The 25,171-nt window shown below is 39.6% G+C and overlaps 1 protein-coding gene across 1 annotated transcript in view; it reads left to right on the forward strand.

Annotated features, from left to right (window-relative positions):
• VAV3 (vav guanine nucleotide exchange factor 3) overlaps positions 1-25,171 on the forward strand; it is a 365,289-nt gene that overhangs the window by 143,654 nt on the left and 196,464 nt on the right. Inside the window, exons 3-4 of the mRNA XM_081308329.1 lie at positions 18,911-18,969; positions 21,057-21,122. Of these exons, the coding sequence (XP_081164455.1) occupies positions 18,911-18,969; positions 21,057-21,122 (125 nt within the window). The remainder of the gene's footprint in view (positions 1-18,910; positions 18,970-21,056; positions 21,123-25,171) is intronic.

A 25,171-nucleotide genomic window follows, 5' to 3' on the forward strand; every position in this document is an offset into this window, starting at 1 on the left:
TAGTGGGAGGTAATTAGGGGTTGAGGTGCAGCCCCTGGAAGGATGAAAGCTGGTCTCATGGAGGGTGTGAGGCTACCATGCATGCGTGGCCTTTTCTGCACATGGCTGTTTGCTTTGTGCTCTCTGCCATGCTGTTTCGAAGCCAGGAGGGCCCTCACCAGAGGCTGAACAGATGGGGCCACCTGATCTTGGAAGTTAAGCCTCCAAAACTGGGAGCGTGAATTCTCCTCTCTGCTTCCCTTCTTTCCCCCTCCCCCTCCCCCTCCTCCTCCTCTGTCCTGTCTTGTCTTTCTTTCTCTTTTATTTTTAGAGACATTTTTTTAAAAAGTGTATCTGTGAATAAAAGTGCTATGAGAGCAAACATTTGATCCTTATGTAGCCCCCAGACAGAATACACTTCTTAAAGGGCTCAGGCCTCAGAGGAAATGTGAAGCTGGTGCTTGAAAAAATCTATTCCCAATGCCTTCTGTGTGGATTAAATTAGAACTGCTGCCTGCCAGTCTGTCCCCTCCCTCCCTCCTTTCCTCCCTCCCTCCTTTCCTCTTTCCCTCCCTTCCTACTTCCTTTTCTTTATTTTCTTTTTTCATTCCCTTCTTCCTTTTTCTCTATCCTTCTCTTTCTCTCCCTCACTCCCTCCTTTCTTTCCTTTCTCTTTCTCCTTTCTTTCCTTCCTCCCTCCCTTCTTATCTTCCTCTTTTTGTCCCTCTCTCTCCCTCCCTTTTTCTATTTTTCTTTTCCTTTCCCTTCTAAGAAAGGGAATTGCTATATTGCCTAGACTGGTCTTGAACTCCTGAGCTCAAGCAATCCTTTTGCCTCATCCTCCTGCTTAGCATGGGCTATAGACCTATACCACTTATACCCATCTTGGCTCTTTTCTTTGTGAGTACCCAACTTCAGGCATTTTTGTTATAGCAACAAAAAATGGACTAATACAAGATCCAACAAACAAAGCCACTGATTTTAGAAATGAGTGCCTAGGGTTCAGAGAGCCTACATGGATGGCCATTATCTTATAGCAGTTCAGGGCCATATCTAGAATGAGAAACTATACTGATCATATGGCATTTTGGGGCAGTCATATTGGCATAGTCATTTTGTAGGATCCACTTTGATACTAGGAAATTTTTTATGTGGCCTGAAATAAAACATCAGGCTTTTCTCTTTAGTTAAAATAACCACTTACCTCGTTATTGAGCTTTTATCTCATCTTCAACGCTGAGAACTAAAACTTTAAGGAATGGGATTAGTAATGAAGCAAGGATCCATATGGGGATTGGGATTTTGAAGGGGTCAGGAGTATCTTCCAGCTTGTTACTTTCTTTTCTTTTCTTTTTTTATTAAGCTTAGCTCTTTTGACCTGGTGTCAGAATATCTGCTTTGAAACTTCCAACCCAGAATGTCCAAATATTCAGCCTTATCCTGGGCTCTTTGTGTCCCCTCAGATTTCCTCTTTCTATGGTATTGAAATCCCACAATTAATGTGAACATTTCAACCTGTATATAAATATTTTGTAGGGCTTTTCCTCTTAGTCCTTTTTGCTGTCAGGTGTTTTCTGGAGGAAATAACCTTTAAAGATCATCTAGATACCAAAACCTCTTCAATAGGCTGTGTTTTGGCAGAGTAGTCTTTTTGAAGGAATATTTAAGACAGAGAATACTTAAAAAAAAAGAGAATCATAATAGTATCACAACAGAAACATGATATTATTAGACCACCACCACTGGAACAAAAGCCAGCATAAGGTAGATCCACTCTGGTTCTCTCTGTTGAAGGGATTTTACTGCTTATGTGTTGTAAGAATTCTTATAGAGCGTCATGGATACATCAAGATTGCCCTCATGGTAAGAGTTTAAAGGATGTAGATTGTAGAATTACTAAATTATTCAGATATGAGTTATCATAGAATTTCATCTGTATGCAGGTGATTTCTCACTCAGGAGTCTCTTCCTGAAGCTTGTCAGGGGCAGGTTGTCCTGGCAGATGTAGTCAAGCACTGTCTAGTAGGCATGTGTATCTGATGTGATGGGCCTGGAAGTCTGTCTTCAGAGAATGCTGGGAAAAGGAACTCAGGGGCAGCTCCTGAAGAAGAGTGGTGGCCCCCAGATAACTCTGGTGAAAGACTTTTGGACTATAGGGACTCCCTACCCCGATCTTGTCATTTAAGAAAATGGGTGCCCACTGGAATTTTTCCCCCCAATTTAGTGCAACAGAGTGGAGCACTCCTGCTCGCTAGTATCATTTCACCATAAGGGCTGAGCTTCTTTTCTACATCCTTTGAGAGGATTATTTTCTCTGTGCCAGTTCTTGGTAAATACTCATACCCTAAGGGAAATTTAGATTATCCGGGATTAACCACATGTATTCAGAGGGTCTAATGACTAAATAGTGTTCCTTGCATTGCAAAATATCTGAGATCCAGAAAAAGAAGTCTTCCAGAGCTCTTAAGGTAGAAATCCTCCTTAGGATTTAAAGGCCACAGGTGACAGAGTTTTAAAGCAACAGCTATTGTCCTGCTGTTTTGGAAATTGCTATGCACGTAATTCAGTAGAAGTCAGCACTAAAGGGAAAATTGCAAAGACTTGGAATGGAAAAGAAGAGGGATATCAAAATGGGAATTAAATAATAAAAGTTAATTTTCAGCTTTTTATCTTAAGTCAAAATGCAAGTCAATTTCAAAAAGCTGATTAAATACAGTATATTGAGGTTAAGTATAAAACTGATTGTGATTGTCATGGTCCTCAGCTAAGACTAAAAAAAATGGAAAAGCAAGATGAAGGGAAAAAATTGAGTCACTAATTGCTATAAAAATCCTATTTTATTAGTACTGGTCTATATGTGTCACAACACATAACCCACAGATAATTTCAGAATCTTCAGTTGAGAGTAGGCTCAGGCCAGCCCCAGATTTGTCACTCTAGCCTGACTCAGGTTCAGGTTAGCCCAGATGTAAGATGCTCTGGCCACAAGTATTTCTGGCAATTCTTGACAGTTCTGGGTCGCTATTTCAACCAGTCATCAGCAGAGCTATCTTTGTTTCTCTCTGGAAGAGCATCAAATTTCTAAATAATGCTTGGACTTAATCCTCTCCGTAAAGCATCTTCTATACCATAATTATCAAGAGTCAGATCAGATTTCCTAGAGTTTGCTGAAGCTGGACCCACTTCCTGGGATCAGGTACATCCAGGAGAGCACAGATTGAATTGATCTCAAACATCTATTTCCTTTACCATTTCCCAAGTTCACTCCCTGATGAATTCAGAGCTGGACTTGGTTAAAACAGCTTCCTCCTAGGCTCAAGCCTTCCTCTAAACTATCTTGTGCAGCCATCAGATTAGTTGTTTTTGATATGTTACTTTGGGACAGTTAATTCTCTAGTTCAAAAACCTGTTTTGATTCCCCATAGTATAAATAATGATGTCCTTGGTCTGTCATTTAAAGCTGGCTGCTTCCAACTTGCCTCTTGGACCGTATTTCATACTCCTCACCTCCAAGTATTTGCTCCTATTGTGTATGCCACCAGGCAGTTCCTTGTCAGATATAGCTATTAAGCATCTGTGTGCCATACAATGTTCTAGATGCTACAGATACTGCAGGATGCTACTGTGAATGAGGATATCAGACTCCCTGCTCTCATGGAGCTTAAATGTCTAGTCCAGGAAGACAGAAAATAAACATATGTAATATTTAGAAAGGGAGAAGTTAGGACAGATAAAAAAATTGACAGTAGGTATTGCTATTTGGATCTCTGAAAAGCTCATATTTTGAAAAATTGATCATCATTGCAGCAAGGTTCAGAGGTGGAGCTTTTAGGCAGTAATTAGGGCTATACACTCATCAGTAGATTAATCCATGTGATGGATTAATAATTTGGATGGACTATTTAGTGGGAACTGTAAGCTTGTGGGCAGGGCTGGAGGAGGTGGTCACTGGGGGGAGTGGTCTTGCACTATATCTGTCCCTGGCTCCTTTTTTCTCTTTCCTTTTTTCTCTCTCTTCCCTTCTCTCTCCCTCTCCTTCCCACCTCTGTTCCCTGGCTGCTGTTACTTGATTAGCTTTTCTGCACCATGCCCTTCTACCATGATGTCCTTCTTTACCTCAGGGCCAGAGCAATAGAGTTGGCAGACCATGGGCTGAACCTCTAAAACCCAGAGCCTGAAATAAACTTTACCTCCTCTAAATTGTACTTGTCAGATATTTTGGTCACAGCAATGGAAATCTGGCTAACACAGAGGGATAGAGGACTGGTACCCTGTCTTTTAACTCTTATTGACATGTCGGGCTCTTCAATTTTTATAGCACTAATCATGGGCTATTTTGATTTTTTTATGGTTTTAGTTATATAATCTGGATCAGATTACCTGTGTGCAGATTTTCTGTGTACTTAAAGCCCTGTGACTATGGCAAATTTCTTAGCTACACTGAGGAAGAGTAAGATTATCTTTAAAATGAGGATAATTGTGTGCATAAAGTTGTCTGAGAGTGTTTAAGAATTTCTGCAAAGTGCTGAGTACAGAGGTGGATGTTATGTGCATGTCTGTGTGCACATGCTTGTGTATAATATATAACAGTGTTTGATTGTTTACCATTGTAATTTTTGTTTGGATAAGGTTAATTTTAAATCCATGTAATCATTTATACTGCTCAACAGAGAAACAACCATTCAAGATACAGAATAATACGTTTCCTGACCATCTGTTTAAAAGGTACCAGAGGAAGCAGCACTCACTGCTGGGCTCTAGGCTTTGGGCACTGTTCTCTTTTCACTGGGTCCTGTTGTGTTCACTGCTTCTCTTATTTTCAATTTGCTACTACAAGATTTTACATATAAATTATTTCCCCTAGCTAAATGCTTTGCCCTTGTTAGTAAGATATGGAAATTTGAATTAACTGATGATCTTAGGAATTTTTGACATATTTTTGTACATGAATTTTTACTTAAATGCTACAGACCAAACTTAACTCATAAAGATGTTTTAAGCATTTGCACTACTACATAATGGGTGGTCCTGCTTTAGTAAATAGTAGAGTCTTTTTGCATACATCTTGTGTTTGTACAAATGCACTCCAGGATGTTTGCACAATGGCAAAATCGCCTGACAATGCATTTTTCAGGATGCAGCCCTGTTGTTAAGTGACATAGTACAGTGTAAAGACACTGGCAGCAGCACTTCTCTTAGCAGATGGGGATGTTAGGACTTGGGCTCATGTCTGGTTAGGTCATTTGATTGTCATGTTTCTAGAAATCATTCCATCTCTCTGACCCTTAGAGGGTTCTCATTTTAAAATGAAAATATAGGTTTTGTGTTTAAATAAAAATGACCACTTAACCTACTGCCTGACAATCAAAGGCACTCAATAATTAATTGCTAAATTAAAGAATGGGAGGAAAAAAATCCCTGATTCTGTTTGACTTCAGGAACTCATAGTGCTCCTCTATTCAAGCCTGTGATTTTTCAACCCTTGCTGCTTATTAGAATTACCAAGGAAGCTTTAAAAATTCCATTGTCAAGGCTTCATCATATAGTGTATTTCCTGAAGATAAGGCCTGGTGAGTATTTCCCCCAAGCTAAATTATTGCAATATTTGTTCTTCGGGTCTCCACCGGCTGTCTCCCTTTAATTTAATCTGTTGAACTGGCAGTACAGTTTTCCTAGAAAACAAACTGAAATATGTTCCTGCTTCCTTAAAAACTTGTGGGCCTAGCAAATGAAATTCTAATTTTAAAATGCAATCTGAATCTAACTTGCTTTGCTAGTACCTGGGAAATTGTTACTGTAGCTTGTCAAGTTTGAAAAATGGAGCCAAGCCAGAGGGAAAGCCCTGAGCGGGAGACAGGGATCTGGGAGTCCATTCCGTGCAGACTGACTCAAACATTGGTGAGATCATTATCTCTGGAACTAAATGACCTTCACTGTTTGGAAGAAAGAACAAAAAGGGGTGAATGCTTAGAAACAAGTGGAAGGATTCATAAGTGTTATCAGGCACTGAAAAATATTAATGTTTCTTTTAAAAATATTAATGTTTCTTTTTTTTGTGAAAAACACTGGAAGGGAAGACCTGATCACTCATTAGCAATCAGATCTCAACTTCTGTGTCCCCTCCTCAGAGAAGCTTTCCTAGAATCTTATGCTCTCCTACAGGACTCTGTGCCATTTCTCCTTAACTCATATCATCAGTAATTGTGCATGTGTGTTTTTGTGATTATCCTCTCGTCTCCCAGCTTGACTGTGAGCACACTGGGGGGCCAAGGTCTTGTCCAGTTTGTCCAATGAGTGTCTGCAGGGCTGAGCTGGCATGTCTGCCTGGGTGATTGCTGGCTCTATAGGACTTATCAAGGGACATTCACAGATGGTGAGAAATGTGAAGACCTCCTTCTTTTCAGTACCTGTTGGACCTTCCTCTGGTTTTACTGAGGAGGATGGTGGGCATCTAGAAGTGTCAGTGTCTGCTCTGATTTGACCATGTCAAGTTGTGGGATCTTTGGGATGTCACACCATTTCTGAAACTGCCCCTGCTTTTGTAGAATGAAGGATTGGCCCAGGCCTTTCCTCACTGTGGATATGCTTGCTTTCCCACCATGCTCTGATTTCTCTGGAGGGTTTTGTGCAGACCTGTGCTGTCTATTGGCCATTCATTAACTACACACGGCTATGAGCACTCAAAATTCAGCTAGTCTGAATTGAGATGCATTGTAACTTAATCTACAAAATCATGCGTGTAAATTAACTATAAAAAAACTGATGTAAAAAAATTATAACATTTGACAAACTTGTTAAATAAATTTACTTATTAAGTAAATTTAAAAAGGTCATTGGATATATGCTCAATATACAAAATCAAATATATCTTTGTAAACTATTAACAAGGAGAAAACAAAATTTAAAATGAATCACATTTATAACAGGATGTCACCAAATATAATACTAAATATAATACTAAATATAATACTTCATGTGCATGATCTCTATACTGAAAAATGTATAAGATATTACTAAAAATTCACTAAAGAAGACCTAGATAAATGAAGAGACATACTATGTTCAACAGATTAAAAAAAACAACCTGATCTAAAATGTTTTGGCTTTCATATTGATTACATGTTGGAATGATCTGTAGATGTGTTGAATTACATAAAATAATATGAAAATTAATTTCACCTTTAATTTTTTTTTTCAAACAAGGCTTTTTAGAATTTTCGAGTTATATGCGAGGCTTATGTATTTCTATTGACTAGCTCCGGTCTAGAAACTACTTTTCTAACATAATTAATTTACCTGCATTTTAATTGTTCATATGCATATGAAAATGAGTGTTCTCAAGCAGATTATGAAATGACCAGTATTATCAAACCAGCCAGAAGAGAGATTTTAAGGACTGTCATTTTATTCTACTCCTGTAGGTAAAGTTTTAATTTATGCTAGGTGGTATAAGATATGAGAATCACATGCAGAGGACTTGCTCTTTATTTTCTGTGAGCATTCCTGAGGCTGTGACTGAAGATGGAGCATCTTCAGGCTGCTCATTAGTGACAGATGCTTCTCTACTGTGAGAAGCATTCATTCATTCATTCTAACATAGTTCAGGAAGCAGACACGTTTGCCAGTGAGTTGTAGGATTTCAAAAGGGAGCCGAGTTAGGAAAATGTGTTGACTTTGCCCATCTTTGAACATTAATTAAGTTTTCCAAGTCCCATAAGTCATGTAGAACCCTCTCAGTCCACTTCAGATCACATAAGATCATGGTCTGACATGAACACAAGACATGCTCTTCCAATTGGAGTTGAATAACAGCCACAGTCGAATGTATGAAAGATGATATATCATGAGTTCTGTAATGTTTTGAACAATCAATAAAAAAAAAATAGCCACAGTTGCTTCCTGGTGAGCTTCTGATGACTGCTCATTATAGGGCTGCTCTGTTAGAGTCACTTGAATGGTTGAGTGAAGAACCCTTGTTCACTTAGAGTCTGCAGTTAAATTCCTGTTCTTGGCATTGAAGGAGTTAAAAGTGCTACATAATCATTGTAGCCTATGTGTCTACTAAGCAAGGGATAATTTGCAAATACAATTAGATTTTTGAAACTAAAGTGTTTCTTTTACAGTTGTGAACAAACAATTGAATTCCTTATTATTTCCTGACTTTATCAACACATTCAAACAGTCCAGCTTAAATTTAGGTGGGGCAGTGCTTCTTTCTTTTTTTTTTTTTCTAAATATTCTTTTGGTCATAGATGGACACACAATATCTTTGTTTATTTATTTTTTTATGTGGTGCTGAGGCTTGAATCCAGTGCTTCACACCTGCAAGGCAAGCATTCCACCACTGAGCCACATCCCCAGCCCAAGTGCTTATTTCTATTAGAAATTATGCTTCCAGACAGCTACTGCTTTGGTATTTGGACCAGGGGCATGGCTGAAATATTGGAAGAAAAGTTTCTCACAATCACTCATTTGGTGTGAGAAAAAATTAGCATTACTGGTCCCAGTTTACTTTTTTTTTCTTTCCCCTATTTGGTCTTTTGTTTTAATTTTGTATCTACCTCTGTAAATTATATTAATGTGCATTTTATGCAGTAATTTATGTGCACCGTGGAGCACAGTGGGCAGCGTGGTTGGGGATGGCTGGCATGGCAGGTGTGGCGGGGTAGGCAGAGTGAGGCTGGAAGCAGACTGTGAAGACCCTTGAGTGTGCTTTTAAGCAATTGGAGCTCTTTGCATGAGGGCTACCATTTAAGAATTTTAAGGTGGGGTTGGTGGTAATGGTGGCGTGATTAGGCTGACAGCTTGGAAATCCTGTGCTGCTTCTGATAGCCAGATGCAGGATGAATTTGAAGGGAATGAAATTGGGGGTCTGAAGATAAATTAGCAGCTATTCTAATACTTCAGGCAAAAAACATGGTCTGGATTAAATAGAGGCACAGGAAGAGGGAAGGAGTTGGATCCAGAGAGGCTTAAAAGGATAGATTGATAGGGTTTAGATCTAGAGCATGATTGTAGACAGTTTTCCCAGTGTCTAGCTGTGGGGAGGAAGGAAGTGGGATTGTGGGGTCATTGGGAATAGGGAGGAGAAGCAAGGTCAAAGGGAAGATGCTCTCTCTGGGTTCTTCAGAGGCAGAATACTGAGGCCAAGATGGCAAAGGCTGCTGGACTGCTGTGCTGTGAAAATGCCTCATGGGACAAGTGCAAAGCCACTCTTTTTTTGAGGGGAGCAGGTTTGCCACTTCCCCCTTTTATTAGGACTTTAAGGCAAATCCCTGATACCATGTCATTTCTTCCATATATGTCAGAATTCATCTTAATACCATTGTCATCACAGCAAATTCCTTAATACCACCAAGTGTCCAGCCTGTTCACATTCCAGGATTGTCTCTAAAACGGCTTCTTACCATGGGTTTGCTCTCAGCACTCCAGCCCTGCGGTTTCTCTGTGCCTCTGGCTGCCTGGAGAAGGTGTTGTCTGACGGCATCCCTCAAGGTCTGGTGCCATGCTTCCTCTTGATGGGCTGAGCTGGCCCTCTTCACCCTGCTTCCTGTGACCTCATTTCCAAGTCTAGGTGCCTCTGTTAACAGGGAATCATTTTCTGGTACCAGGGATTAGGCAAAAGAGCTCCACCACTAAGGTGCACCCCCGGCCTTTTTATTTTTTCAGACAGGGTCTCACTAAGTTGCTGAGGCTGTCCCTGAACTTGTGAGCTTCCTGCTTTGGCCTCCTGAGTTGCTGGGGTTATAGGTGTGCACCACTGTACCTGGCCCCATTAACTGGAATTTTTTATTATTATTATTTATTCTAATTTGTTATGCACGGTGGCAGAATGTAATTCATTTCATATTACACATATAGAGCACAATTTTTCAAGTCACTGATTGTACACAAAGTATTTTCACACCATTTGTGTCTTCATACATATACTTAGGGTAATGATGTCTAACTCATATCACCATCATTCCTACCCCTTTGCCCCCTCCCTTTCCCTCCTTTGCTTTTGTTCCATATAAAGTTCCTCTATTCCTCCCATGCTCCTCCTCCATATCCATTATGAGTCAGCATCCTCATATCAAAGAAAACATTTGGTCTTTGGTTTTTTGGAATTGACTAACTTCACTTAGCATTATATTTTCCAACTCCATCCATTTACCTGCAAATGCCATGATTTTATTCTCTTTTAGTGCTGAATAGTATTCCATTGTGTATATATACCAAAGTTTTCCTATCCATTCATCTACTGAAGGGCATCTGAGTAGGAAACATAATTGAGCTATTGTGAATTGTGTTGCTATAAACATTGATATGGTTGTGTCCCTGTAGTATGCTGTTTTTAAGTTCTTTGGGTTATAAACCAAGGAGTGGGATAGCTGGATAAAATGATGGTTCCATTCCCAGTTGTCCAAGCAATCTCCATACTACTTTCCAGATTGGCTTCAGTCCCATCAGCAATGTATGAGTGTGCTTTTTCTCCTACATTCTCGTCAACAATTATTGTTATCTGTATTTTTGATCGCTGCCATTCTGACTGAATGAGATGAAATCTTAGAGTAGTTTTGATTTGCATTTTTCTAACTGGTAGAGACTTGAACATTTTTTCATGTTTGTTGATTGATTGTATATCCTCTTCTGAGAAGTGTCTGTTCAGTTCCTTGGCCCATTTATTGATTGGGTTACTTTTTATTTTTGCGTTAAGGTTTTTGAGTGTTTTATATATCCTAGAGATTAGTGCTCTATCTGATGTGCTTGTGGTAAAGATTCGCTCCCATTCTGTAGGTTCTCTATTCACCTCACTGATTATTCCTTTTGCTGAGAAGAAGCTTTATTGATCCCATTTATTGATTCTTGGTTTTAATTCTTACATTATAGGAGTCTTATTAAGGAAGTTGGGGCCTAATCCCACATGATGGAGATTTGGGCCTACTCTTTCTTCTATTAGGCACAAGGTTGGCCAGAGATCCGGATAGAGGTCTGCCCACACGCCCTGCCACACTGCTGCCTAATGATCTGGACAGAGGCCCGACCCAGTGCCCACATGGGGAATCACCCTGGTCTGGGGTTCCTTCTTCACCAAAGCGTGGCTCTATGGCTTAACTGGAATTCTTAAAAAGCAAAACCCCTCATCAGAAATTAGAATAACCTGAGATACACCTGGGATCAGTCATCGGCCTTCAGCTCTGGCAGTAGGGAGCCCGTTAAGCTGGCAAAGCTTGTTTCTGCCTGGGTGGGCACAGGCACCTCAAGTTGAGAACTGAGAAACGACCTGCAGCAAGCTGCTCGCACCTGGCCACACGCCACACCAACTTCAACTTCCCAGTGTAGACAATTCCACTCTTAACCAAATAAGAAATATATAATTTAGGAATTGGCAACTACACAAAGCTTCCCAGAGAATAAGGTGCCAATGACTCTTCTTAGAATGCATGTCCTCCCTGGATATGCTTTGATGATTGGGGAGAGGGGCTAATTTTCACCCACAAAGCCTCTGTTAACCTGTGACAAAAAAGTGTCTGGAAAAATCCCAGATGCCCTTCTGTGCATCCCAGGGTCACCTCTTCTCAAGGAATTTTAGGACCTCCCTAAATTCCTCTGTCCAAGGACCCAGCTGACCTTGGTATCGCCTGTGGGCTGCCATGTACCTTGTCACACTATCTGAGTTCACTTGCATCTGTCTACCCTGTGTGCTTTTCTAATGGACTGGGGGCTTTTTGAGAGCAGGGAATATGGCATCTTCTCTTGGCTTCTCTCAGCTTGCAGCATCTTGATCTGGTGTATCTAGTGCCTAGTGAGTGTTCTGTAGATGTTTACTGTATAAATGCAGGAGATGTGGAGCATGGTGAAGAGCTGGCATTAACTCTGCTACTGCCTATTCTGACTTCAGGGGAGCTTGTTGGTTTTGGAGGACTTGTGGGTTTTTTTTTTTTTTTTTTTTTTTTTTTTTAGTAGGCAGAAGGGGATATTGAATGAGAATGGCTTCCAGAGGTCCCTGGGATTCAAAATCATTAAGAACCACTGAATAAAATTTGGTGGCTCTAGATTGCTGTACAGGGTAGAGTTGGTGTGGGGGGGCATATGGGATTTACTAAAGGAATTGTCTGGTGCTATAGTTTGGCTCTAGAATGTCCCTCCAACGGCCCATGTGGTAAAGGATTGGTCTGCAGCCTTTAGTGCTATTGGAAGGTGGTGGGACCTAGAGGGAGGAAATTAGGTCACTGGGGCTGTGTCCTTGAACATTGCAATTAAACATTGACATTGTAATTAAATGACAAACATACTCTAGTGAAATCAATTTTTTTGTTTATTTGGGGCAGTGATGTATGGGGGTGATGGAGAGGATGGGAGGATGGGTGTCAAAGTTTCTCTGAGCCCACCCCTATGTTCTTGTCTACTCTTAGAGTTCTTTCAAGTCTCTGTGAGGTGGGCCTCCCATTTTCTTGTCTGAAGTGCTTTGTAAAGACCAAATTTTACTGATGATGCCGATAACAACAACCATGATGGCTGTTATTTACTTAGGAAACAATGGTAGCAGTACAGGATGTTCTTCTATGGGTTGTAGGCATAGATTAACCTTCACAGTAAACTTGTTTGATAGCTTGTTGACATTGTTATATTGTTAATATTGATAGGTTGTGTGATATTGTTGCGTAATTTCACAGGTGAGGGAACTAAGACATAATGAATTTCATGCTTATCCAATCTGTAAGAGGCTGAGCAGGGATGTAAACCCAGGAAAACCTAACCCCACACCTGCACACCTAACCAGAGCATGTGCCTTTCCTAAAGGGGGTTTGTGTTCTCTGTAGTTTTAATTTTGAAAATAAAAAATGGAATAATCTTTATGTTTATGATATTACATTCAGCACAGACTATAGTTTAGATCCATTTAAACTATATGGATACCCTACTGTTGTGAACAATGGAAATTCATTACCTCTGGTTTATCATCTTGATACAGAAATGCAGCTTTGTTCTTTTTATCTGCCTGGACTGCTGTGCTTTGCTCACAGACAAGGTGCCGGGGACATTTTCCAACAGCATCCTGTGGTTCCAAGCAATAGCCAGCTGAAGTCCTGGAGATGTGTGGTTGGAAGCGACACTAAGCTGCAGTGTATCCTAATGGGGATAATTTACTGTGTGAAATTAGAATGGCAAAGAAAATTAAGATAATGAGTTCTTTTCATTTCCTGGGAGACTTAGGTGAAATATATTGTTAATCTGAAACTCACCATCTGGTCGGGTTTAGAATTGGGCCCCATTTGTCAGAGAATCTGGCGTCTGGGGTTCCTGGGTAACACGAGGTCTCTGGGTTGCAGCTAACCTGGTCTACAGGACTCTCAGGCCCACCCTCCCAGTTACCTCTTCTGGGTGCTAGGTTTTTCTCCACTTCCCGGGGCATTTGCTCTGAGCTTGCAGAAACCCATGGTGCTGCACGCAGGACTGAAGCCTCAGCTGCCAGATGGCACTTTATACTGTGGTGCTGTGATGCTGTGGACCCCTCCTGGGATCAGGAGGCTGGCTTTGCACTTGGGCTCCAGGCTGCAATCATCTGATTGCCCTTTCAGAGCCCAGCTCCCCATGAAGATGTCTTCCTCAGGAAAGCCCAGGGAGCCAGCTCCTGTTCAGCCTTCCTTTTGGATCAGGATGTAGGTTTAGAGGTAAAGCTTCAGCATGGAAAGCCCAAGGAGGCACATCCATGTGAGTTAACTTTTTTGGTAGATCTGCGTGTTGGTGTATCCCCCAGGGATCCTTCTGGTAACTTTCTGAGGGTGGTTTCCTTCACTCAGGCCCCTACATGTAGCTATCACCTACTGCTGCTCTGTGGATGGCTTAAGATACAAGTCACAATATCAATGGCACTAAGGTGCCTCACTAGGCAGAGTGGGAAAATTCATCAGAAGTCTCATAAAGAGTGTAGGTAAAAATGGGCAGCCTCTTCAGCACATTGTTTTATTTAGTAGTTTTAAAACTAACAGGATGGTAAAAATAGAGCTCAAACAAAATAAAAGTCATCATCCGAGAGAAAAAGTTTGAAGTGGGCACTAGCGTGTGTGTTGGCCCTAGGCTTGAGGAGATAGGCCACTCGTTCCTATATTTAATTTTCCTGGTGGGTTTCTTCTTCAATGATTCATTGATTCTTCATTCATTTCCCACTTGTGCCAGCCTAAAGCCCTTTACACATCTTGACATATTGTCCCTTAGTCTCACAACTCCTTTGCAAGGCAAGTGTCATTCATTCATTTTTTTTTTAAAGCAACGTATTTTTGTGTGAAGTTGTTGTTCTGAGCCTGGCTGTGAACTAGGTGATGGGAACACAGCACGGGAGAGGCAGTTTCATTCCTGTACCTGAAGGTAGTTTTCATTGTGGGAAAGACAGACAAATAAAGGGATGACCGGAATGCCTTGTTATGTTCTTGTATGCTCTTCAGGGGTATCTAAGTTCAAGAAAACATCACGGAGAGCCCTACTCATGCCTTTTGTCCCCGTCTTCCTATTTAAGAATTTTTCCTATAGCAATGCCTGCCCACAGCTGAAAAGATATTTGGCAGGGATGGTAATTGCAGGTTTTGTAGCAACACGTTGAAAAAGCTCATTGGCAGGAGAATGGCAAAATCATTATTTGCTTACACTGGAGTGTTACACAGCATTAAAATGAATAAAGTAGATCTATACATACTGACATGATTGTGATTTATTTTTAGTGACAAAAGCCTGCAGTAGAAAAATCTGTACAACAAGAACCCATTACTTTAAAGAATAATAAAAGAGAAAAGGAAAAGACCAAAATTCTCTACAAGTCACACAGATTCTTAGCTATAGTTTCCTTCAAATGAGGGGAGGGCAGCTTTTATATACTAACATTATTTCAATTTGACAAAACAAGCATGTGTTCTTTTCAAATATTTAAAAAAAGTCAACTATTACTTTAAATAAGGTGATTATATCCAGGGTCCTATGGAGACACCAAAGACCCAGGCTGGGGCTGGAAGAGGCTGAGAGAAGGCTTCCTGGAGGACCGGAGAGCCTTGCTGAGCTCAGGATGTACCCAACAGCCTCCCACAGGGAAGAGGAGAGGATGGGAAACCCCTTGGGTCTACCTCTCCCAGGGCTTCAACAGTTTGCTAAGGTGGCTGAAGGCTCTACATCCTTCTTCAGCCTTTGTGGGGCTCCGGCCACCCTTCCTGAGGATGTCTCTCATCTCCACCTCTTGTCTGTCTCTACTACTGTCATCTTGGTTCACCCTTCTTATTTCTCCTGTGGACAGTTAAGGAAATGCCCTAGGTGTCTCCTGTCCTGCTTCTGCCTCTATCCTCCTTTCCCAGTCTGTCCTTCACTCTGCTGAGTGATCTTTCCAAAATCCAAGTGAGACCCTGTGATCTGTTGCTAAACTTTCTCAAAGACCCTTTACTGCTTCTAGAATTTCATCCCCCAACACACACTTGTAAATCCAGCACAAGAAGCCTTGCTCACCCCCTCCACCTTTCTCCTGCAATGGCTATTATTGACATTATGCCCAGATGATCTTCATTTCTTTATAAATGCCACTCTTCTTGCCCACCAAGGGTTGGACATAAGTAAAGAAAGAAAACACATGATGTAGATTTAGTATAATTGATTGCTAGTCTTTTAACTTGCAAACATTCTTACTAACTTACCTTCCTTTCTGGGAAAGGAAATTTCTATTTAGTTTTCTATTATTTTGAGATAAATAATTTAGAAATTAGCACATTGTAAGGACAATCATCTTTTTAGTCTACTTGAGGATGTTTTCTCTTGTAAACATTTTTGAATGGATATTTGAAATGGCAAGTCAGTCTCCACCGAGAAGTTTTGAGAATCTGGCATTAATTTGTATATGTGTCTATTCCAAATCCAGATGCACTCTGCCTTTATAGAGTACTCATTGTTCTAAAAACACAGTACTGACTAAACCGTCCTTGTTTGCTTTGGCTAAACTTAGAGTTAATGGATGGACTTTATGTGTGAAAGGATAGACAATAGAACTGACTGGTGGTTCTCCAGACTCACTTGAAGATGCACTGCATACCATCCTTCCAGCCCCTACCCCCAAATGTGTCTTTGATAGTTTTCTATTACTGAATGGTGACGAATAGTCCTTGTTAAATAAATAATGGGGAGTTGGTTTTAGCTTGTTAATTTTCAGAAAAGTTTTTGCTTAGAACATGTTCAAGGCAGGGTTAAACTAATAGACTGTCTTTTGGCTCCCTCTGGTGGACATTAATATGAAATTCAAGCTATCTTTTTTCCAGGGTGTGTGTGTGAAGGGACAGGTTGTAGTTGATCTTGTTGGTGGAAAAAAGGCAGGAAATGCATTCTTATTTTGTAAACATATTATTATTATAGAAGACAAAGGAACTTATTACATTACATATAAAATACATTGCTATTAAAATAAACAATAAAATGCATAGCAATAGTACTGCTATTCCTGGAATTTTGTTGTTATTTAGTAGTGACAGTGCTAGACCAAAGTGTGTAATGGAATTAGAGGCAGATTTTACCCTATAACTTTGACATTTCTACAGTAGACTAAAAGCACATGCTTAAATTCAGTAATATAGTTAATTCAGGGATCTAAATACTATTCCACAGATCATTTCAGAACTTTCCAAAAGCTAGACTTTTCACTCAATAATTGCATAATTTTGGAATTTTAGCAAATAATTATTTGAATCAGTTCACTTTGATAAAGTTGTTAGCATTTATTCATTTGTGAGCTTCTGAGTTTACAGACTTGTTGAATTTTTTTTTTTTTTTTACTTTTATTGGGAACTAATCAATATCAGGTTTTAGCTAAGTGATTATCTTGCCTTAGTACACAGTTAACCAGAAAAAAATTGAAATCTTTCAATTAAATTTTCTTTTTCCCTTTTCTTTTTCTCCCCTACCTCTCAAGGTCGTAGCAGGAGGTTATGGTTACACTGTTACATGCTCATCTTGTCACCATGTCCCTTGTTCCGTTTAACCTATAAGAACCATCCTAAAGAGTTATGCTCCCTTCTGTCTTGTATTAATAAACTTAAAAATTTTTTTAAAAATTATTTTATACTGATAAAATTATATGTATTTGTCCTGTAGCACATGTTTTGAAATGCGTATGCATGGTGGAATGGCTGAATTAGGGCTATATCACCTCACATAGTTTTTATTTTTTCATGATGTGAACATTTAAAATTTCTTCCCTTTTTTTAGAATATGTTATTATCTATAGTCACCATGTAAATAGATTTAATTTCTGTACAATAATTTTATTTTATGTAATAATAAAAGTTCACATTTATTGAGTGAAGCATTTGATGAGTATTATTTAATTTGATTCTTTCAGTCACTCCATTAGGTAGTTAATAGTTATTATTTGAATTTTACAGAGTAAAGTTGAGCTTAGGTGAAATTGGTAACCAGGGCTCCAGGTGTTCTTACTCCAGAGCCATGCATTTCTAATCACCACAACCTACTGCCTCCTGATGCAGGTTGGAGGTGAGTTCTTGTGTCACCAATACCTTTGAAAGGTTTCTGCAGAGGACTGCAGACTTACATTTTGCTGTTGAAGTGAGAAATTTGATTACTTCAACTTGGACAGTTTGTTTTTTCTTTTACCACCCCTTATCCATTCTGAATGGGCCATATGGTATAACCACTGTAAGTTTTATTTTGTTTAATTTTGAGAGTCAGGATAAATGTTATCTATTATCAGAAAAAGAAGACTATGAGAGAAATACATATTAGGTCATTGGCTTCCTGAGTGTTTTGAATAAGATGATAGATGATCTTAGTTATAAAAGATTGAAAGGTGGGTAAAATTACTGAGCACTAATGCTGAAACTGTAGCAGGGCACACTTAGGTTTAGATACTGAAGATCTTCATAAGTAATCTTTGAAATAGATAATCGGTTAATTTAGAACAATTTTTTTTCTCTGAAAACAGAATAAGGCAATTTTCTTAAAGTTGGTGATTATAAAGAATTGCTACTATTTAAATATTCTGCATGTGTTATTTAATCCTTAAAAAGTCTAATGATCATTAATTATTATTAGAGGCATTATAGAGAAGAAGATTTGAAAGCCTAGAGAAGTTGATGATTTGTCCAAAGCTATCTGCTAATAAGTGGGCACTGGAGGGTTTGAACTCACAGGTCTGACTCAGGTGTCCACCCTTTGAACCGCTTTTCTGTGATGATGGGAAATAAGTGTGAGTCCAGTACAGCAGCCTCTGTGGCTGCTGAGCACTTTAAAATATGACTAGCAAAAACAAGAAATTGAATTTTTAAAAACTTTAAGTTAATTCATTAACCTCATGTGACTAGTGGTTATCATGACGGAGAACACAGCTTTATGTGATCCCTTAGGGTTTGGAGAAGCAGAGCTATCAGACATTTGGAGTCACCCAGTCAATTTCTTTGTTTTACTGACAAGGAAATGGCAACTCAGATGGGTTAGTAATCTGCTTTAACTTGTAAAGTCAAAAAAAAAAAAAAAAAAAGGAACAAAGTATAATCCAGGATTAAAAAAAATCAGGGAATTATAGTTATACATAGCAGTTGGGTTCATTTTTATGAAATCATGCATGCATGGAATTTGATTTTCTCCATTACAATCAACATTCCCCCTGCCTTTCCATTCCCTTGTCCCTACCCCAGTTCTCCTCCATCTACTCTACTGATCTTACTTTCACTTGTCTATTTATTTTTTGATTGATGCTTTACACATACACATAAAGGTGGAATTCAAAATTATGCTGTGTACATATAATCCAGGATCTTATACTTCCCAATCATGACTCTCCCCACTCAGTACTTTTTGGCCTCTGCAAGTTTAAATTTCTTTTACCATTGTAAAAGATTGGAAAACTATGGTTTATCTTATATATGCAGAAATATAGGTTCAGTTAACATTTTCCTCTTTTTCTCAGGTTATAGAAACTTTATCGCGACTTTCTCGAACACCCACAGCACTGGCCACAGGAATCAGGTATGTGGTTCATATGTCACATGCTGTTCATTGTCATGATTATGTATGAAAAGATTGTAAAACACCTTTATAGGGGCCAAATACACATTTGAAATTTTTTTGAGGAAGTAAGAACTTGTTTGTAGAGTTGAATAAGACACACTAAATGTTGTTTTCAGTTCACTGTGGTGACTGTCTCTGGTATGGTTCATGTTCTTTTAAAACTCCTTCAACATTTCTATACATGGACAAATACAAAGCTTAAGTAAGTAAAATATATAAATATAATGGTAATACATTTTTTTCCTGTAAAGTAGACCATAAAGATAACTCACAACTTTTAAGAGTTTAAGGATTAATCAGACAAGTATATAATGATATGTATACAAGGATGTGTATTGAAGGTTTGGTAATTCATTAAAAACTTAGAAGTTGGTTAAATAAATTATGCCATCTCCTTGCAGTAGAGCATCTTGCAGTTGGTAAACATAGAAACACAGAAATGTGTTGCTTGGGAATTTTTCTGTTTCTAATACTACATTCTTAAATCACATCAGTCAGTTAAGACCTAGTAGAAGTGACATTAGGGAATGAAGAACAGCAGTTTCAGTAGCAACACAGCCAGGCTGCATGGAGATGGAATGGATTTTGTTTTGGACCTTATTTCCTCAGGGCTCCTTATTTCAGTCTACATTCAACATGGGACTCTGAGTCTGTATTTCTGCCCCTGTTGCTTCCATTTTTTGATGTCCAGCTCGTCTTCATATGCTAAGGGAGAGAGCATACCCTACAGGAGTGCTCAACACTGGCCAGGCAGCCCAGTCCCTAGATATCAAGCACAGTGGCCCCAGGGAGAGCACTTTACACACTCTTTCTCAGAAATGGGCCTAGATTTTGTTCAGAAGTGATCTGTAGGCTGGATAGTTCTTTAACTCCTCCTAATTTGCTCTTCAATACATGATTATCTTCCTATATCGACATCCATTTTATGTTGTTATATGAAAGTGGATTTTTAAAAATATCCCATTTTTATTTATTTTTGTATTTTTTATTCTGGAAGGGCATATGTCAGAAGTATTTTTAATTTTGCTTATCTATATTTTCTGTAATGGACTTGTATTGCCCTAAAAGCATAATTAAATGTGCCTGAATTTATAAAAATAATGATTTTGAAACTTTGCTGTTTCTTGCACATTGATTTGTTTGAAAAACAGTTTCCTTAAATATCTAAAGTATTTATCCAGAATCTCATGTGAATATCTGCTTTTCAAAATAACTAGTAATTATTTAAAACATTTATTATTTTGATGACTTCTCTTGCTTTTATGAAACACATAATGTGCTAGCTGTCTTGTAAGAAAAAATAAACTTTTCGGTCCTGGAGTATAATTACTGTGGCTTTGTTAGGCATAAAAGTAGGGCACTATATTTTTATTATAACAAATACATAGTATGATGAGGCAAACAGGGAAGCCAAATATTAGGAATAGGAGATAAAGTATGATTTTACTAATTAGGGGACAAACATCCTATTCCCTCTGATAAATCTGATTGACTTATTTGTCCAAAGAAATGAAAATTTAAAAAATATAACTTAAATACCTTAAAATCAGAGTAGAAAAACATGTCAAAGCCAGGAATCAGAGATGAAGGGAATAATGCTTTTGTCTTGTGATCATTTTCATCTATCCTAGTGAACTGGGTCCTTGGAAGGATGGTGTTACAATATTATTTGTCAGGTCAGATCTTATAGCTGAAAAGAGAGGGTGTTTAACCTGTGAGAACTCTGTGGGTGCTATGGGGTGCCCTGCAGGGATGTGGTGGGTGGGGGATTAGACCAGCATTTCAGTAGGCCCCCAATTGCACATGTGTCTGTGGAAGCCAGCTGTAATGGTTGCAGATGATTTGGGGTCACAGGTGTTGCAGCCATCCTGGGACACCCCAGGCACAGCACTCAACAGGCACTTTGGCCGAAGCTCTAGACCTTGGGAGACATGGGGCAGGATGACCCGTCTGACCATTTTGTAGCAGATATACTTTAATATTTAGTGAGAAGTAAATGCTCACCTTGGGGTTGCTCATTCACCTGTGTTTGTCCCCCTTTCTAGGCCCTTCCCAACAGAAGAAAGCGTTAATGATGAAGACATCTACAAAGGCCTTCCTGACTTAATAGAGTACGTTGAACATTTTCAGCAAAATAAAACCATGACCATGTTTTGGTCCAGCCTGGGTCTTCACTGTGAATGTTCAGTAAGCTCTCTGAAGGGCAAAGGTGACTTAATGATGAAGCCATGTAAGAAATGACCTTAAACTGGTGGTGGAAAGCTTCATAAGAAACATACTCCCACTGGTTTTTAGTTCCCATATCCCTGTGAAAAGTAAAGAAACATATTGCAATGAAGAAAAAATTTGGAAGTTTCTCAGAGGCATAGTAGAGTCGTAGATAAAACTGAAATTAGACGGTTGGCAACGATTAAAAATAGATCGAATCGATGACTAGAGTTGTAGGACAGATAGTATGTGCCTTGTGAGTGCAAGGCCAGGACAACCCAGGTGGGAGCTGGCCTTGTTCAGGGATGGTTCAGCAGGTGGCGTTGGTTCTGCACAGAGACTCTTCTCAGGCTTTGTTCTTTAGTAGTCCAGAGAGGAAGAATGTTCTCGCAGCTGATTTTCTTCTCCTGTTTGAGTGACTTGGGCAGATTACAAATAAATATACAACATGATCCTCACTCCACAAAGAACCGATGATGTACATCAGGCCTACTTGCAAAGAATTTAAAGAAACAGACTATGCTCCAAGAGAGATTGATACATCTGTGGAAATCCATCCATTCATGCATCCAACACACCGAGCGTGTTCTAGCTTAGGAGGTTTATGCTTGCCATTTTTTTCTGACCGTATGACAGGTTCCCTCACTACTCATGTCTTTGCTCAGACACCCCTCTACATGGAGACCTTTTCTGATGACCCTGTGTAAAATCGCCACCACCCCCTCACCTTGCTCTGCATTTTCGTAGCACTTGCAACTACTTGGCACAATGTTGGCTGGCTTCATTTATTGTCTGTCCTCATTAGAAGGTTAACTGTCTGAGATCAGAGATTTCACTCTGTGGCTATTTTCTTGGATTATAGTAGGTCTTCCATAAATGAATGAATAAGCCAAAACTGCATTCAGCATCTACTGTTTACCAGGCATTGTGGTTCAGGCCTGGGCTGTCTAACTTTTGTAATAAAAGTTAGCCAAGTATCCTTGTGTGTGCTAGCTTGTTTGTATGCACTATCAGTGTCCTGTAATACCATCATGTTTTTAGGTTGTCTACTGTTACTACAGTTTTCAAATGAGAAAACCAAAATTTGAAAAGCTAAGTAACTTGCTGGAGATAATAGCACTAGCAAATAGCAGACCTCAGATTTAAAAACCAGGCCATTCTTCGGGCCTGGAGGTTTCTTAGTCATTGCACTGACTCATGGGTGCTTCCTGACAGGACCCTCTAAAGCTTTTAGCAGGAGAGCAGAAGAGGCAAGAGCTGCCTGGAGCCAGACGAATTGTGGCCAGCAGCTCTTCCTTGAGTAGGTGACATTCAGAGTGGCCTTGAAGTCCCATACTTTAGCTAGTAAGCGTACTTTCTTATCTTCCCTTAAAACTTCCAAGAACTCTGACATGAAGTATGATAGATGCTATCTTCATTAGGTCCCTGTAAGATTCTTGATCCTAGAATCAGATTCTTTAAAGCATTTGGAAGAATGCATTATTTCTGGCACTGTGTGATGATGTTGTTCTTTTAAAAACTCCACTGAAGGTCACTGATACCTATTAATTTTGTAGCCTTCCCTCATCTTGTTCTGCTCACTGGTGTTTCCACACAAGATTGAGTGTGTTTGGGCTGGCGTTAGGAGGCAAAGCAGGAGCACTGGGACTGAGAGTGGGAGAATAGATTTCACAGTTCATTTTCCTTCTGAACAGAACCCACCGTGCAAAACCGTGCTTTCATTGTTTCTTATCTTTGCTCCCTTGTGCTCTCACCAGCCCTTCCTGTCCTTTGTTGTATACAGAAAATGCTCAAACCCACTTAACTGCCCCCACTGTTCCCTGGCCAGGGTTCGATCCTCAGCACCACATACCAACAAAGATGTTGTGTCCGCCGAGAACTAAAAAATAAATATTAAAAATTCAAAAACAAAAACAGAGTACCAGCCAGGATAGCCGCTGTTGTAGAAATAGTGGAACTGCCCCAGCCTGGCCTGCCATTTCCTCAGATTTCCAAAGCAGAAGCTGAGTGGCATCCTTCACTCCTTTCCCCTCTAAAATTCTCACGGGTCACGGAATCTGTTTTACTGTCTCCTGTTCTCTGTGTCCCTCTCACCTGCCCTACCCTAGTTAAGACTCTCTCACTCACAGTAGGTCGCATCTTGCCTTACTGATCTCCCTGTCTTTCTCTTGTCCCTCCAGGAAACCCTCATCTAAATAACTCCTTGTGGGTTCCCAGATGTGTAGTGGGAGGTTGAATTCACAGAGTGCCTGGCTCTCCTGTCCCTCCAGTAGTCTTCTCTGCTTGCCTGGACACAGTGAATGGGGTGCTAATCCAGGCATGGTCAGGCTGATTACTCTTCTTTTGCCCTTGTTAGTGTCTTTTTTTTTCTGGAATGCTCTTCCCCTCTTTTTATTCAGTGGGGGCATGTGTTACCCCACTGGGTTTTAAGTTCCATGAGAACTAAACTTGGTCTCCCTGGTCTGCAGCCGTATGTCTGGGAACACAATGTTTTCACAGAAAATATCTATTGAATAAACTGATAAATATATTCAAGATGCAGCTCAGATGTCATATCTTCTGTGAAGCCTTCCTCTGATTTCTTTAGTGAGAGTTATTTTTACTCCTTTGTATGCTCCAGTATTATACACTTGTCTCTATCATTGCACACACAGAATTGTGTATTTATGTGCTATTCTCCATGCTAGGCAACAGGCAGGTTCTTGATCTGTACATTTTGAGCACTAAAGAGCCTGATACTCAGGCAGTTCTTAGTAAATGTCTGTTGGATGGATGGATGGGTGGGTAGGTGGGTGGACAAGTGACTCTGGAATGAATTTTTCTCAGAGCAGAATTCTCTGAAACTTCTGTTACCACCAAATCTCTCTCACTTAATATACCTTCCTTTTCTGTACATGTTTGACAGTTTATTCCTGTCAAATACCCTCAAATAATCCTTCATGACAAACATAAACAGCTTTGTGGTTATACTTCCATTGAAAAATGTTCCAAGTTGTAGACTGACATTTATAGTTACAGTGTTTTTATTTTTGTTATATCATTTTTAACATTCTATCTGCACAAGCTCAGGAGAGGTACTCAGGGCTGGTGGTATTAAAGGAGTTGAATTTCTTTCTCATTAATGCTTCTTCCAACATCTCTATATTGGTTCTTCCCAATCTTTGGGAAAATTAGCTGGTAGAGGCATTTACAGAAGTCTTGAACTGGAAGGAAAAACTTCCAGGTAGTAGAGGAACATGAAGTGGCTGGAGCACCTTGACTGAGGAGTAGGTTCAGTCTCCTCTGAGGGGCTTGGGGTAGATGGACCTGTCAATCACTGTGTAAGTGTTCATGGAAGCTTGAAAAAATGGGGATTATTTTTAACTGCCAGAAGACCAGCAGATTTTAAGTGTTTTTTTTTTTTTTAACAGATCTTAGATGATTTTAAAGATCGTGCCCTTCCCCACTTAAAGAAATGTGAATAGATTAAAGCAGAATCTGGGTGAAGGGGGATCAGAGGTACTCTCTGAGTGGGCTGGTTTGAAAATCACTGGCTTAGATAATGGTAATAACCTTGAAGAAATGAATGCTGTTTAACAGAGCATTTTCAACATATTAGATACTCCTAACTCTCCAGCTCTCTCTATTTTATACCCTTTAATATGGGTAATGAAACTGAGGTCTCCAAACATGAGAAAAGTGGGGACACTGTGTGATGGAGTGGTTAATACAAAAGTGAGCCAGACTTGCTTTCAAATCATTGCTCTGCTATAGATTAGCTGTGTTATCTCTGGCAATTCAAATAACTTTTTGGTTTCACAACTTTCTCTTTAATGAATCAAATAATAAGGCATATCTAATAAGACAGCTAATGCCGGAAGAATAGGGTGAGACAAGATCTGCAGAATGATCACCTGTGAGCTTACACAGAGTGACTAACTAGTAAATGTCAGCTGCTGCCACCCTCACTGTT

Source organism: Spermophilus citellus, assembly GCF_964194105.1.
Source record: "Spermophilus citellus genome assembly, chromosome: 9".
In the NCBI taxonomy this organism is placed as follows: domain Eukaryota; kingdom Metazoa; phylum Chordata; class Mammalia; order Rodentia; family Sciuridae; genus Spermophilus; species Spermophilus citellus.